At 44.7% G+C, this 12,502-nt stretch overlaps 1 protein-coding gene across 1 annotated transcript in view; it reads left to right on the forward strand.

Moving 5' to 3' along the window:
* Nucleotides 1–12,502, forward strand: part of T265_03261 (hypothetical protein) — a gene marked incomplete at both ends in the record, with an annotated part of 35,241 nt that overhangs the window by 20,574 nt on the left and 2,165 nt on the right. Inside the window, one exon of the mRNA XM_009167694.1 lies at nucleotides 3,023–3,489. Coding sequence (XP_009165958.1) covers nucleotides 3,023–3,489 — 467 coding nt within the window. The remainder of the gene's footprint in view (nucleotides 1–3,022; nucleotides 3,490–12,502) is intronic.

Raw genomic sequence — 12,502 nt, forward strand, 5'->3', positions numbered from 1 at the left:
AAATGTGGAATATGCGTTGACTACTTGACGACGGTCTTTTTCTGCACATAATGGCGTTCCTGTTGACAGGATAAGATCCCCTGGAATTCCGCCTTGCCCATCTTGAGGAGAACTACTTGAAATTTGTCATCACAGAGCGACCTCTCTCCAATAAAGATCATCGTAAACATCAATGTCTGATATTGTTATCAATGTGATATAAATGACTGAATTTCTGCTGGTTCAAATGATTTTTTCTCAATATGCTGATGCTTTTTAGCTTTACTCTGATGTCAGTTTAATCACTTTTCGCCGGTTTTTTGAAACGTAGTTACTTGGTCCTCTTGGTTCTTGGAATCGAAAGTGGACGCTCTTAGCGTTATTCTCAGGGGATACAGGTACTGTACGGTAGTGCAACTCTGTATTCTTCCTTAGCTTCCTGTTCCGCCCACTGTGGTATATCAAAAGGATGATAGCTCTAGACAACCCTTTATGGAGGCAAAGGAAAATTATTAACATCTGTATTTATGGGGTACTTACAGAGTGTTCCACACGGTCGTGCCACAATGTCCGTGAGAGGGCGAGAAGCATCCAGTCAAGGATCCTCGACCCGAATTGGCTGGCATTCTGACCAATCAGGGCGTGCCTACGTTCGGCCCGTGTCGTGCACGTAACACATCCGTCCAAGTGATATGCTGTTCGGTTATTAGGGACGGCTGGCCCCCGAACACCTCCCCCTTGAGAAGGCTGTTCAACGGACTGCTGCTTTGAACTCTACTGTGACGACTCATGGAAGTTCTGTCGCATTAAATGGCATTACGTATTTGGACACAAATTAAATTTTTTTATCTTCTGGCAGTGTGAACTCGCATGCTTTATAATCTACTAGATAACAATGCGAAAGTTTGATGTAGCGTTGGTTTGATAGCGTGGATTAGTTTACTTCCAAAAAGCTATCGCATTACAGTTTGTAATTTCGCTCCTGTTACGAGTGACTTCCAGTTTGTAGCACACCGGGACGCCTCAACAAGTTCAGGATTGAACAATGTGTGTTGCCGTCCTCAGTTGTATCCGAAAACCGGCATAGTGTCTAAAGTTCACCACTAATGGTTTCAGAGGCTACCGAAAATTGAGTTCAGTGCTTCCGTTGTTTGCTGTGGAACGAAAGAGATGGCCATTCTAGGAAAGGGAGGAAATTGTTCAAAAGGCGCGAATTAAAAAAAACCACTAAGTAAACAAAAGTAGTCACAAAGTCTACACAAAGTCCATGAGTTCACGGATTCATTCTTGTTTTCACAACTCGACCTGTACCGGTGGATCGACCGATTCTCAACGAGTTGCTGAAGGAAGGCTAGCCTAGCTTAAGGTGAAATACCATGATTACGTTACCAGCAAGGTGGGAATGCGGCTTGTGTGTACGGTGCCCACTTCCCAATGCTTTGGCGGGCTATGTCGGAGTGCCACATGTGGTACCCCATCCAACCATAGCAACAAAAAACAGCAGCGAATTACCGGGTGTCCAGTTTCAACGGGTATGAGATGGCAAACGCCGATGCATCTAGATCGGGAAACTGCACTCACCTTTGCGATAATGTTGGTGTGACAATGATTGTGAACTTTTAAATCCACTTTTACATTCTATGTCGATCGTCAGTCCCACCAATGTGTTCTTCTTGATGGCTATCAGGTGGATGTTGTTCTGTTCGCCTAGCTTGACATTTGGCTTGCTCGTCGCCAAGCGAAACGACATCATGTTTGCGCGGTTTACAGGGCAACTTCTCCTTACCTGTTTGACTCTGTCGTCGAGAAGAGTTTGTATAATTTTTATGCATATGGTATAGCGTAGTTTTTAAAGACCAGCTGAACTGAATTGTGATTGGCTAGCAGGATTTCATAGACCTCGGATTCTCATTGGTCCTTTCCAGGTAGTGATGCGTTGTGGTCTGTATCGTTAATAATTGGCCAATCAAACTTTTACCTTTGTGTTCGATCAGGTGGTCATCAATCTGTTCGCCAAATTGAGCAATAATGTTGCATATGTGTCATCAGCAGCCGAGTTAACCTAACCACTGTAGGGCTGTGGATGCCTCACCCGGCTAACTGATATTCCCGTGCATTTCCAAAGTCTCTCAAACACTAGCAAGGTTACTTTCACTAATTGGTGAAAATGTTTGTCTTTCGGATGAGTTTGTTTGTCTGTGATCAGGTTGTCTTTGTATTTGTGACTGTTGGGATCAACGATGATATCGTCTCCGTGGATGAAGAAACAGTTGCGACCAGCTGCCGAATCCTCGCGGATGGATTGGCAAAAACCGGTTCAAAGAGTTCCACACAGGAGTCTCATGGACAAAGTGAGAGAGAATCGCCTGATCCTATTATTCGTCAAATGGGGAATGCACTGAGTGCTTTGGACGTGAGTACACCTCTGACGGATTCATTGTGACCACTCCCTCATATCAGTCATCTAGTAGCCTTTCGTTTGTATGAAACGATAAACGTTTCGTGGCCGCTGATAAGTAACCAGGTTTGACCAAGTAACTACTCACAGTTAATGTAAGTTCTACGTTATTCTTGGTGTGGTCTTACCAATACAACACCCAGGTGCTGTTCGGAGTGTCGTTTTGTGTCGTTTTCTTGACTAAAAAAATCAACCATGGACTGTGACCAACTGGCGGCGCGTTCCATTTCGGAAAAGGTTGCATCGGTAATTCATATTTCTTTCAAGGACCCGTGAATCGAACCAAACATGAACATCCCTACCGCTCTTTTCTGGGCTGTCAGTCTGTCGACCCCCGTGTTTCCCTAGTGTAGTATGGAAGTAAGGCTCCAAAGGGGTTGTTAGGACTGAACGACCCCTTGTTCCACATCACCAAGTACCTCGTGTAGAGTAGGCGGAGCCTAAAATGTCACGCCACAGTAGTAGAACTCAAAATACTAAGGACAAGACTCTCCCAAACGTTTCATTACTCTGGTTGCTCTATCTTCATGCTCTCATCTGACCAAGTTTTAACTCTACCAACAAACATGTTTTCTTGCTTTCTAGGTGAACTACCATCCGAAGTCAAACAAAAAGATACCAAACCGTCAAAAAGCAAAGTTTTTTCAGCATCCTATCAACCTGGGAGTAAAAGGCATTTTGAAGCGATTGCTTCTCATCAGACAGAAGGCAGTCCTCCTTCATACAGAGCTACCATTCAAAAAGTTGGCGGGTATGGTTCGGCAACGCCACGCATTACGGAGGAGAGTCCGGCAGACAGCTCTGGGCAACAGTGGTGTTCCAAGCAAAAACCTCCCGCGGAACCCTCACCCCCACCTTCCTCCATGGCGAGAGGCTCCTGCATACGATCCAGTAGTATCGATCGTCCTCTGATTATTCCGGACTATACCAGTACGCACGTCACTCCATCGCAACGATTTGTTGCTCGAGACCGCGCAACAGAGCCACGCAAGCCTTCAACAAAGTCCAATTTTGAACAAACGCACACCTATGAACAGGAACCCAGGGAAAAGGTAATTTGGTATTCTTTGTCATTTTTGTTCTTCTGACCATATGATGCCTGTGGAGTGCGATTTGATGATATTCGCGTACAATTAGCGTGTGTCATGTACAATTCGTCATCAAGTAAAATACCATCTAGTCTGAAAAAGATTATCTTTAGGACAACCAACAGACCTCAACGAAAGAACCCGCTGGTTCGTACCATGTTTACTTGATGTGCTGGTCTACGATCTTCAGTGGACACGAATCCTGCCGCTATCCGCTAGTAACCTTGAGTTCCTTAAAGGAAACTACTCACAAGGTTGCTGAAAACTCCTCGACCGGTTTCGCCCTTCCAATTCGGGCTCATCAGGTAGGCGCAGTCCCCGAGTTTCCGTCAACCTTATGATCTACTTGAACCCAAATTGGACTGTTTTCGAGAAATACACTCATTTGCAAATCAATTTGGTTTTCACGAGAGACCCAACTGAATCTCTCATTTATGATATTCTACAACTGAATGTGCTGCACACAGGCCGCCTCATGATTCAGTTGGCACGATATTCGAGATATCGCAGTATATTTTCACAAAGGAAACTACTCACAAGGTTGAAGAGTTTTCATCAACCTTGTGAGTAGTTTCCTTTACTATCTTATTTTCTTTCCTGTGTAGTCACTGTAACTGACTGCTCAGTGACATTCATCGTAATTTCTTCATTTGTTAGGATCTCATGCCAAGCGATAATGTTTACGCTCAACTAAGCTTATCTGAAAAATGTCACTCTGATATTTCTTGGCGCAGTCACTCTCAAATTTTTTCCATGCCCGCGGCCCTCACAATTAAGTTCTTGGGCTTCACACCATCGAAAACTGCGAACAAGAAGTCACGGGTGTTTAAAAGTGATCCATCGGTTATATTGCTCATTAGTTACGTTCTATTTACCCTCGTAGTAGCTCAGGTTAAGGGGCGAACGTACTTACAGCAAAGTTCGTGTTTCCAACCCCGACATCTTGACCGCTCCAGTTTAGGCTTGTAAAATCTGACAGTACATCCCAGTCCTCGTTCTATTTCGCGGTGCCATGACAGCTAAGCACCGAAGTTTTGTTACAGTTGAGCACGTAGTTCGCTTGCGAATCAACCTATCAAGATTTTAGGAGGAAAGCTCTTCGCGGGAAGTCGTTTACTAGCGAACACCGACTAAACAGTCACAAACTATTGGACAGGAAAGTAAATGTCTCATATGCACCATGTTTTTAAAAACTGAACATCCGCACGCATTTTCTTGAACTTTCGTGAATATTCATTGACTAGCACGCAAGTGTAAACGAACGCTGGAAAGCTGTTCCACAAGTTCCGTAATAAACCCCACCTTCCATTAAACGCAAGGCAAAGTTACGAGAAAACGCATACTACTCGCGCGCCTCATCAGTAGTATCTGCCGGTACAATAGTAGCTCAGGTTAAGGGGTGAACCTACTCACAGGAAGGTTCGTGTTTGTAATCCAACCCGGCATCTTGACCGCTTCAGTTTAGGCTTAGGAAACCTGACAGTATATCTCAGCCCTCGTGCTTCCTCGCGGTCACATGGCAGCGAAATTTTAGGCATATAGTTCGCTTGCGTAGCAACCTAGCGAAAATGTTATTTTCATAATTCTACACGTACTGATTTGCGTTGAATCGCGTTTCATTAACATCTCTCTGGTTGCTCATTCTCGTTTTATTATTTCTGTGGAAACGTTGCTCGCATGTGGTACTCGATTTGAGAATAAAAATCACCCTCGGTTATTGTATGAAACCTCACATGTCATGAAATCATTGGCAGTGGCAACTTGTCAGATTTGGTGACGGTCTTTACCGATCCTTGGCACTTCGGAATCCTTCTGGGTCGCTTCTATGTCACTGCAGTTCCCCATCAAGGCATGACCAAGCAAAACGCACCAGAGATTAGCCAGTGCAGAACACCGAATATTGCGAAAAACCGCTTCCGATGAAGTCTCGATTGATGACTACAGTTATAAATGGAACACACGGTTACAATAGTCGCATAAAGACAGTTTCGGTTATCTAGGTCACTCCAGCGGGTTGGTCGGCCAAGACAGGTTCAGTACTTTCACTTAATCAATGATTGGTTAGGCTGAATGGTACCGCAGCGAGGCATCGGTGTTGAACACTGATGTCATGCTGTCGATGATGATGATGACGACGACGATGATGATGATGATGATGTTGTTGTGGATGATGATGAGGATGATGATGATGATGATGATGATGATGATGATGATGATGATGATGATAGGCTGAATGGCAGTTGCCCAAGATATTTCGAGTGCGATTTGTCCACAAATCTTGCAACCATTTGGTGTCACTCGACACCTCTCGCTGAACAGTGCAGCTGAACTGATTTGTTGATTCGCGCTTGTCACGTTTCGCTTGTGGTGTTATACTGCGTGACGAAGTCTGCTTAGCAATTCTTTGAGCTAGATCTGGAGTCGTTCGACCGATGCATCACGCGAAGCCAGTGAGGCTGCGAGGCCACGGTGGTTTTTGGCATTTCCCTCACGAAAGCGTCTGGTCTCGTCTTCCAGCTAATGTAACATGAACAAACTGGAATCTGTTGTTGGCCTTTTGCTCCGCCGTGAATTGAAGGACAGAGTGTGCCGAATTACCAGTGTTCAGAATAACCTTTGTTATAGTATGAACTATAAAACTGTCATGGACATAAATTAGGTAAAATAGCGACTAATCTAAGTTGGCTGAAAATGCCACATTCGACTTTATTCATAAAAATACCAGTCGAAAGTGAGCCAAGGAAAGAATTCATGGCTGTTCTATCCATCTGTCTATAGATGGAAATATTCACCAATACCTGTGTTAAAGGTATTTCACGAAAGTAACCGTTTCAAGCCCCACACGATACAAAAATTTGATTGGATCACATCGTAAGGACTGGAACCCCCTCCGGCTCTGGAACCGTAATGATGAAATAGATACATGAAAAAGACATCATAAGTTTATTGCGATCAAGCCAGTGTGAATTTGTAGGGAATTGAGGCCGTGACTGACTGGTATCGCTTCTAGGACACGCTTAAGCACTCCATCATCCACATTCGTAGCCAAATGGCTACTTGAACATCTAATCGATGGTTGGCTTGTCTGGCCTGGAGACTTGACGACTTTCCTGAAGCGGTTCCAAGTCGGTTTGCACATCCTGGAGTTATTTTCGAGAATCTGACCCAGATTATAGGACCAGAGATACAGTTAACTGTTTCGAACGGTGATTCACTGGTACGAAGAGCTGAAACGACCAGACAGCGTATTCATTTAGCTTTGGGATTTATATTCTGGACAGACTGAGTAAACTCGAAAGCGTCACGAAGACTATGGACGAATAGATGTTCCCGGATAGGCTCTAACGGCTCCTTCAGCCGGCATACAGTCACGTGTTAAGGTGAGCCACTGATGTCCAGTGTCGCATATGGTAGATAACCCTGTTTGTGCCTGTACAGAATTTCAAACTGAATATTTGTGATGCATCCACTGTTTTTGAGACTCTTTATTGGGAGTCATTCAACTGGGCCTCCATCTTCTTCGGTTGTCTTCATGAATCGGCATCCGTCAGAAGCTACGTTTTATCAACATAATCAGTTCCGGCTGGGTTGAAATCCCAGGTAGGCCGGACGTCGCAAGTCTCGTAACAGCCAAACAGCATCTTCGAGTGACCTCCGGAACGACAAAACAAAGTTGGAGCCGGGTTTCTATACGGTACTATTAAGGTAAGACATTAATTCACAAAATATACAAACCTCGATAGTAGATAGTCGTTCACAACAAATGGTCCACTTGGACTACAAAAGTACAAACCAAATGAGCAAACCGGCTCCCACGTGAGACAGTCACACGTGCACAAAGTCGGCCACCAGCGGCTACATGACCTCAAGGTCAAACGAGTGAAGTGGTGGGGGAAACAAACACCAGTTCACGTACACGCACTAAACACAAAAGTGGAGTGGGAGTCACAAACAGGGACAGAAGCAAGGTGAGGGAATTTCAAATGTCAAAGTAATGGATCATTTATGGAACACGTCGTTACGAGAGTGTCTATATCACTCGTTAACGGTTTCAGTCTTAAATGCTTCTGGTATGCCTTCTGATATGACTACTGAATTGTTTGGCTGAATAGATCCTCTCAACCCGGTTTTCAAACTCAATTTGGTTCCGTTTGGCACGAAGCGTCGTGCCCAGTGTGTAACGCTTCAAGCAAAGTATGAACATACCGGTGTAGCTGTTTCCGAAAAGTCGCTTTCTTGAACTATGACAGTAATCAAGCAATGTGTTGTTCGTCTTTTTGAAAGCGGTTGGGACAACTCACTGAATAGAGTGCATCTCGTCCGGGTTTGGGCAACCTGGCAGTATCTGTTTTCATTTTCGTGTTTTTGAAAAGTTCGTTCCTTTTGACCTGACTCGCATGCCACCTATTGCTCCTCGCCTTCTGACAATCTTGTCAGCTTGATATTGCGACAACATCACTGTTAGACACCTTCTTTCATTCGCTTCAGTTACGGAAAACAGAACGATCTCGTTAGCTCACAGACTATTCTTGTTCATCCCTTGGTTTGATTGCTCGATAATTTTCGTTCCATTTGGAATATAAGGAAAACCAGACAAAAATCCAATCCACTCTTGAAGGCACCGTCTTTCCATCCCCTTTTCATCCACACTACTGAAGACCCTCAAGGCAAGTCGCTTTCTTGAACTATGACAGTAATCAAGCAATGTGTTGTTCGTCTTTTTGAAAGCGGTTGGGACAACTCACTGAATAGAGTGCATCTCGTCCGGGTTTGGGCAACCTGGGAGTATCTGTTTTCATTTTCGTGTTTTTGAAAAGTTCCAGTCATTAGGAAATTTGATAACGTTTTGACCTGACTCGTATGGCACCTATCGCTCCTCGCCTTCTGACAACCTTGTCAGCTTGATATTGCGACAACATCACTGTTAGACACCTTCTTTCATTCGCTTCAGTTACGGAAAACAGAACGATCTCGTTAGCCCACAGACTATCCTTGTTCATCCCTTGGTTTGATTGCTCGATAATTTTCGTTCCATTTGGAATATAAGGAAAACCAGACAAAAATCCATCCCCTTTTCATCCACACTACTACTGAAGACCCTCAAGGCCAACAGAGTCTGCCAATAAGATATTGATTTACTCTTTCACACCTATCTATCCTTTCACTATTGACGTATCCATCTAATGAAAGTCGCACTTGCCGTGACCAGATCGAGCTGCGTTTCAACAACCTTGAGTAAACCGGTGAAGGAGCACTCCTAGTCACGTGATTACGGTGGGAAGATGCCGACATGAGGCAGCCTCACACTAGTTCGTTTGTGCATGACGGTGTGATTTGCGGTGATGTAGGAAAGATCGCCATTGTTTGGACGGAATCATGCGGATGCTTACTGATTTCGGTTTATCAGTAATGCAGTCCCCAAACCCCCTCCCAGCTGGGCTGTTCCCATTTTATGTGTTGGCGTGTTTACATCGAGTACGGGGATGTGCATCGAGCCCGACGCTAACCCATTGCGCGCGACTCGGGGTAGTTCGATATGACAGCCCAACTTGACTACGGATGGACCGGCGCATGCAACCATGGACTCGGCGCGAAGTTTGGACGCTTGTGACAACCAGAGGCACAACAAAAGTTTAACTGGTTGATTTTTGAGGACCGAACGGCCACTAAGAAAAGGTTATTCACAGTTTTTTTTCGCGAGGGAAACTACTCACAAGGTTGCTGAAAACCCTTCGACAGCCCATGACCGGTTTCACCCTTTCATTTCGGGCTCATCAGGCAGGCACAGTCCCCAAGTTTCCATCAACATTATGTTCTACTTGAACCCAAATTGGACTGTTTTCGAGAAATACACTCATTTGCAAATCAATTTGGTTTTCACGAGAGACTCAACTGAATCTCTCATTTATGATATCCTACAACTGAATGTGCTGCACACAGGCCGCCTCATGATTCAGTTGGCACGATATTCGAGATATCGCAGTATATTTTCACAAAGGAAACTACTCACAGTTAAAACTGCGCCACAAGTTATCGAATACAAATTTCTGGCACACTTACATGTCCAGTTGACCTCACCAGTCCTCCACACTGAGAAGTGATAATTTCGGACAATGTAATAACGACTTTTACACATCTGTGTGTGTTAACCTTCACTCTCCTGTTCTATCTGGACCGACTGAAAACTCTGTAGTGTACAAAATCTCCCACCGTTTGTCCTCTAACTTTTATCTCCGTGGACAGTGATGATTCGATATTCCTCGCTCTCCAATACCTAAAGGTTCGACTTCATAACCTTAGGGGAACGGAGATGTAAGGCGTTTTGATCCGGAAACCTGATTGGTAGTTTCAAATTTGAACAGCTGTGAAACACCCTGTCGCATCGATTTAATGGTTCCGTGTGAACAATGTGTTTCACGGCTGCAGTCGGCTCATACCTAACGCATCCAAAACAGGTGCCTACTATTGACAATGAAGTTGTGTTGCCATAGCAAACGAGTTTGAGAGCCGTTCGTCCGCGCTGTGTAGAAACTGGGCTAATCTGTCAACCTTGGATCGCGTGAACCATTCCAGAAGGGCAGGGTTTACGGTGAACTTTTACAAAGTAACCACTACTTGTGATGTAGTGCTAAAACTCTTTAAACATTGTTCGAAATGACTACACTTGATTTGGTTTTTCGTCATATGGCGCGCATCTGCCAAGTCAGAAAAACTAAAATCGATGTAAACTCCGAGACTTTTACGTTGCTAATGGCGGGGTGAGATCCGATTCACCTCCATCTAATGGTGATGATGATGATGATGAAGATGATGATGATGACGATGATGATGATGTTAATGATGATGATGATGACAGCATGGACGTTAAACCGTAAAGGACTATCAGGGTGATAACCAGGAAAGTTTGGCGCTCTTTAAGGAACGGTTTTTACTCCGAACGTCCACGTTCGGAATTTCTTGGTTACTTACTTGCTCTAGAGATTTGACATGTTGCGGCTGTTGCGAGAATAAACGTCGGTGTACAAAATTACACGGCAACTGTTCAGAGTATGGCACCGAAAAAACCACTTGCAAGCAGTTTGTACCATGGAGAATCGAATCAGTTACAGCCTCGTCAGTGTCACGCGATGTAGCGTTCCTTTGATTTTTTTGTCTGGTTCCACTCAGTCGAACTGATCTGCTATTCTCTTTAAGGGTAAATGACTTGACTGAGCCTTACAGACGTTTGTGACCATTTGAAGATAAACACTCGTTTGCGGATTCAAAGCGATTCAAGTGACCATACCAGTTGTGTTATCCTTCAGCTTTCACGTAGCATCAGGGTCACCTGATCTTTCAGTTGGACTATACACACGATATCGATTTGCGCCGTTATGACACTACTTATGAGTAGTAGTATAGTGGAACTTTGATAATGCAGTTTTCACCAACTGAACAAGCAGCAAGGGCATAGTATTGTGTCCCCATTACCGGCCTTACATTGGTTGACCGGTGCTCCCTCACGTCTCTTCGACTGAGCTGAATGTCGCTCAGTTCACCTTTGAACTAGCCGAGCATGGTGTGACTTTCCAACCATATGGGCCACTCCGCTAAATTACCAGCCAAATCGATGCGCTTCCAATACACCTAGCTGACCTTGGACTCTCAGGATCCGTGCACTCAGAGCTGAAGAGAAGTCAGCCGCTCCACCAGACCTGCTTAGTTTCGGAAAACGGTAGTCTCTGCTGAGAAGTAGTAGGGCCACTAGTTTCAGTGCTCTAGACCATTTTGAGGCTTTCGCTTTTCGTCCATTGTTCTCATCCGCCACGGATGAAACCATTGCCCCTAATCAGGGGAGACCATTGGGGTCACAACTCCCCGAGAAACCGTGCTTCCAACTAGACTCACGGCTGGAAGGCTTTTTTGTGAACCCTTTCAACTTTGGACAAGCACGGACCTGTTCGGATGTCATGTGTCGAAATATTGTTCCCTCACGCTTGTTCACGGGCGTGTGTACGCACAGGCAGTATCATTCGTAAGATCATTCCCGCACAGCTGGTCGTTCATTGCCTCAGGTTTGGGGGTAGACAGATGGATGTAGTCCGTACATATCCATAAAAAAAGACCGATCTTAATTACACATGCGAAACCAAAAAAATATCACAAGTCAGTCAGCCAGTCAATCAATCCATCAGTCAGTCAATCGGTAAGTCAGTTAGACAGTCAGCTAGTGAGTCAGACACACCGTCAGTCAGTCAATCATTCATTCAGTCGGCATGTAGGGAGATCTGGAATAAAGCCCATGATAAGTGTTCACACCTCAGTCTTGGTCACGTGGTTCGCCCACAGCAAAAGTCGAATGCCGACTCGTGACTACTCGTCGTGAAGCGTGTTCACGTCTCAGTAGCTACATTCAGAATATTGTTTCAGCCACTGGTGTGGACGATGCGAACGTAACCCCCTCACTCGCAATGCTGTGTTTGTACAAATGCCGTTCGAATCACACAAAACCCGTTTGTTCAATGATTCTGTCTATATAGAACGAGTAATACAAAATGATCTATCTGATCAAGCCGTGGGATTTCATGTACTGGATTTCGGAGCTCACAAGTTCTTTGACAAACACATTCGTTTACAAATCAATTCGGTTTTCACGGGAGACTCAAGTGAATCTCTCGTTTTTGGTTTCAAGTAGAACATCAGGTTGAGGGAAACTCGGGGATTGTGCCCACCTGATAAGCCCGAAATGGAAGGGCGAAACCGGTCGTGGGCTGTCGAAAAGTTTTCAGCAACCTTGTGAGTAGTTTCCTTTATGAAAATATACTGCGATATCTTGAATATCGTGCCAACTGAATCATGAGACGGCCTGTGTGCAGCACGTTCAGTTGTGGGATATCATAAACGAGGGATTCAGTTGAGTCTCTCGTGAAAGCCTAATTGATTTGCAAACGAGTGTTTTTCTCGAAACAGTGCAATTTGGGTTCAAGTAGAACATAAG

The sequence above is a fragment of the Opisthorchis viverrini genome (genome assembly GCF_000715545.1).
Source record: "Opisthorchis viverrini unplaced genomic scaffold opera_v5_45, whole genome shotgun sequence".
In the NCBI taxonomy this organism is placed as follows: domain Eukaryota; kingdom Metazoa; phylum Platyhelminthes; class Trematoda; order Opisthorchiida; family Opisthorchiidae; genus Opisthorchis; species Opisthorchis viverrini.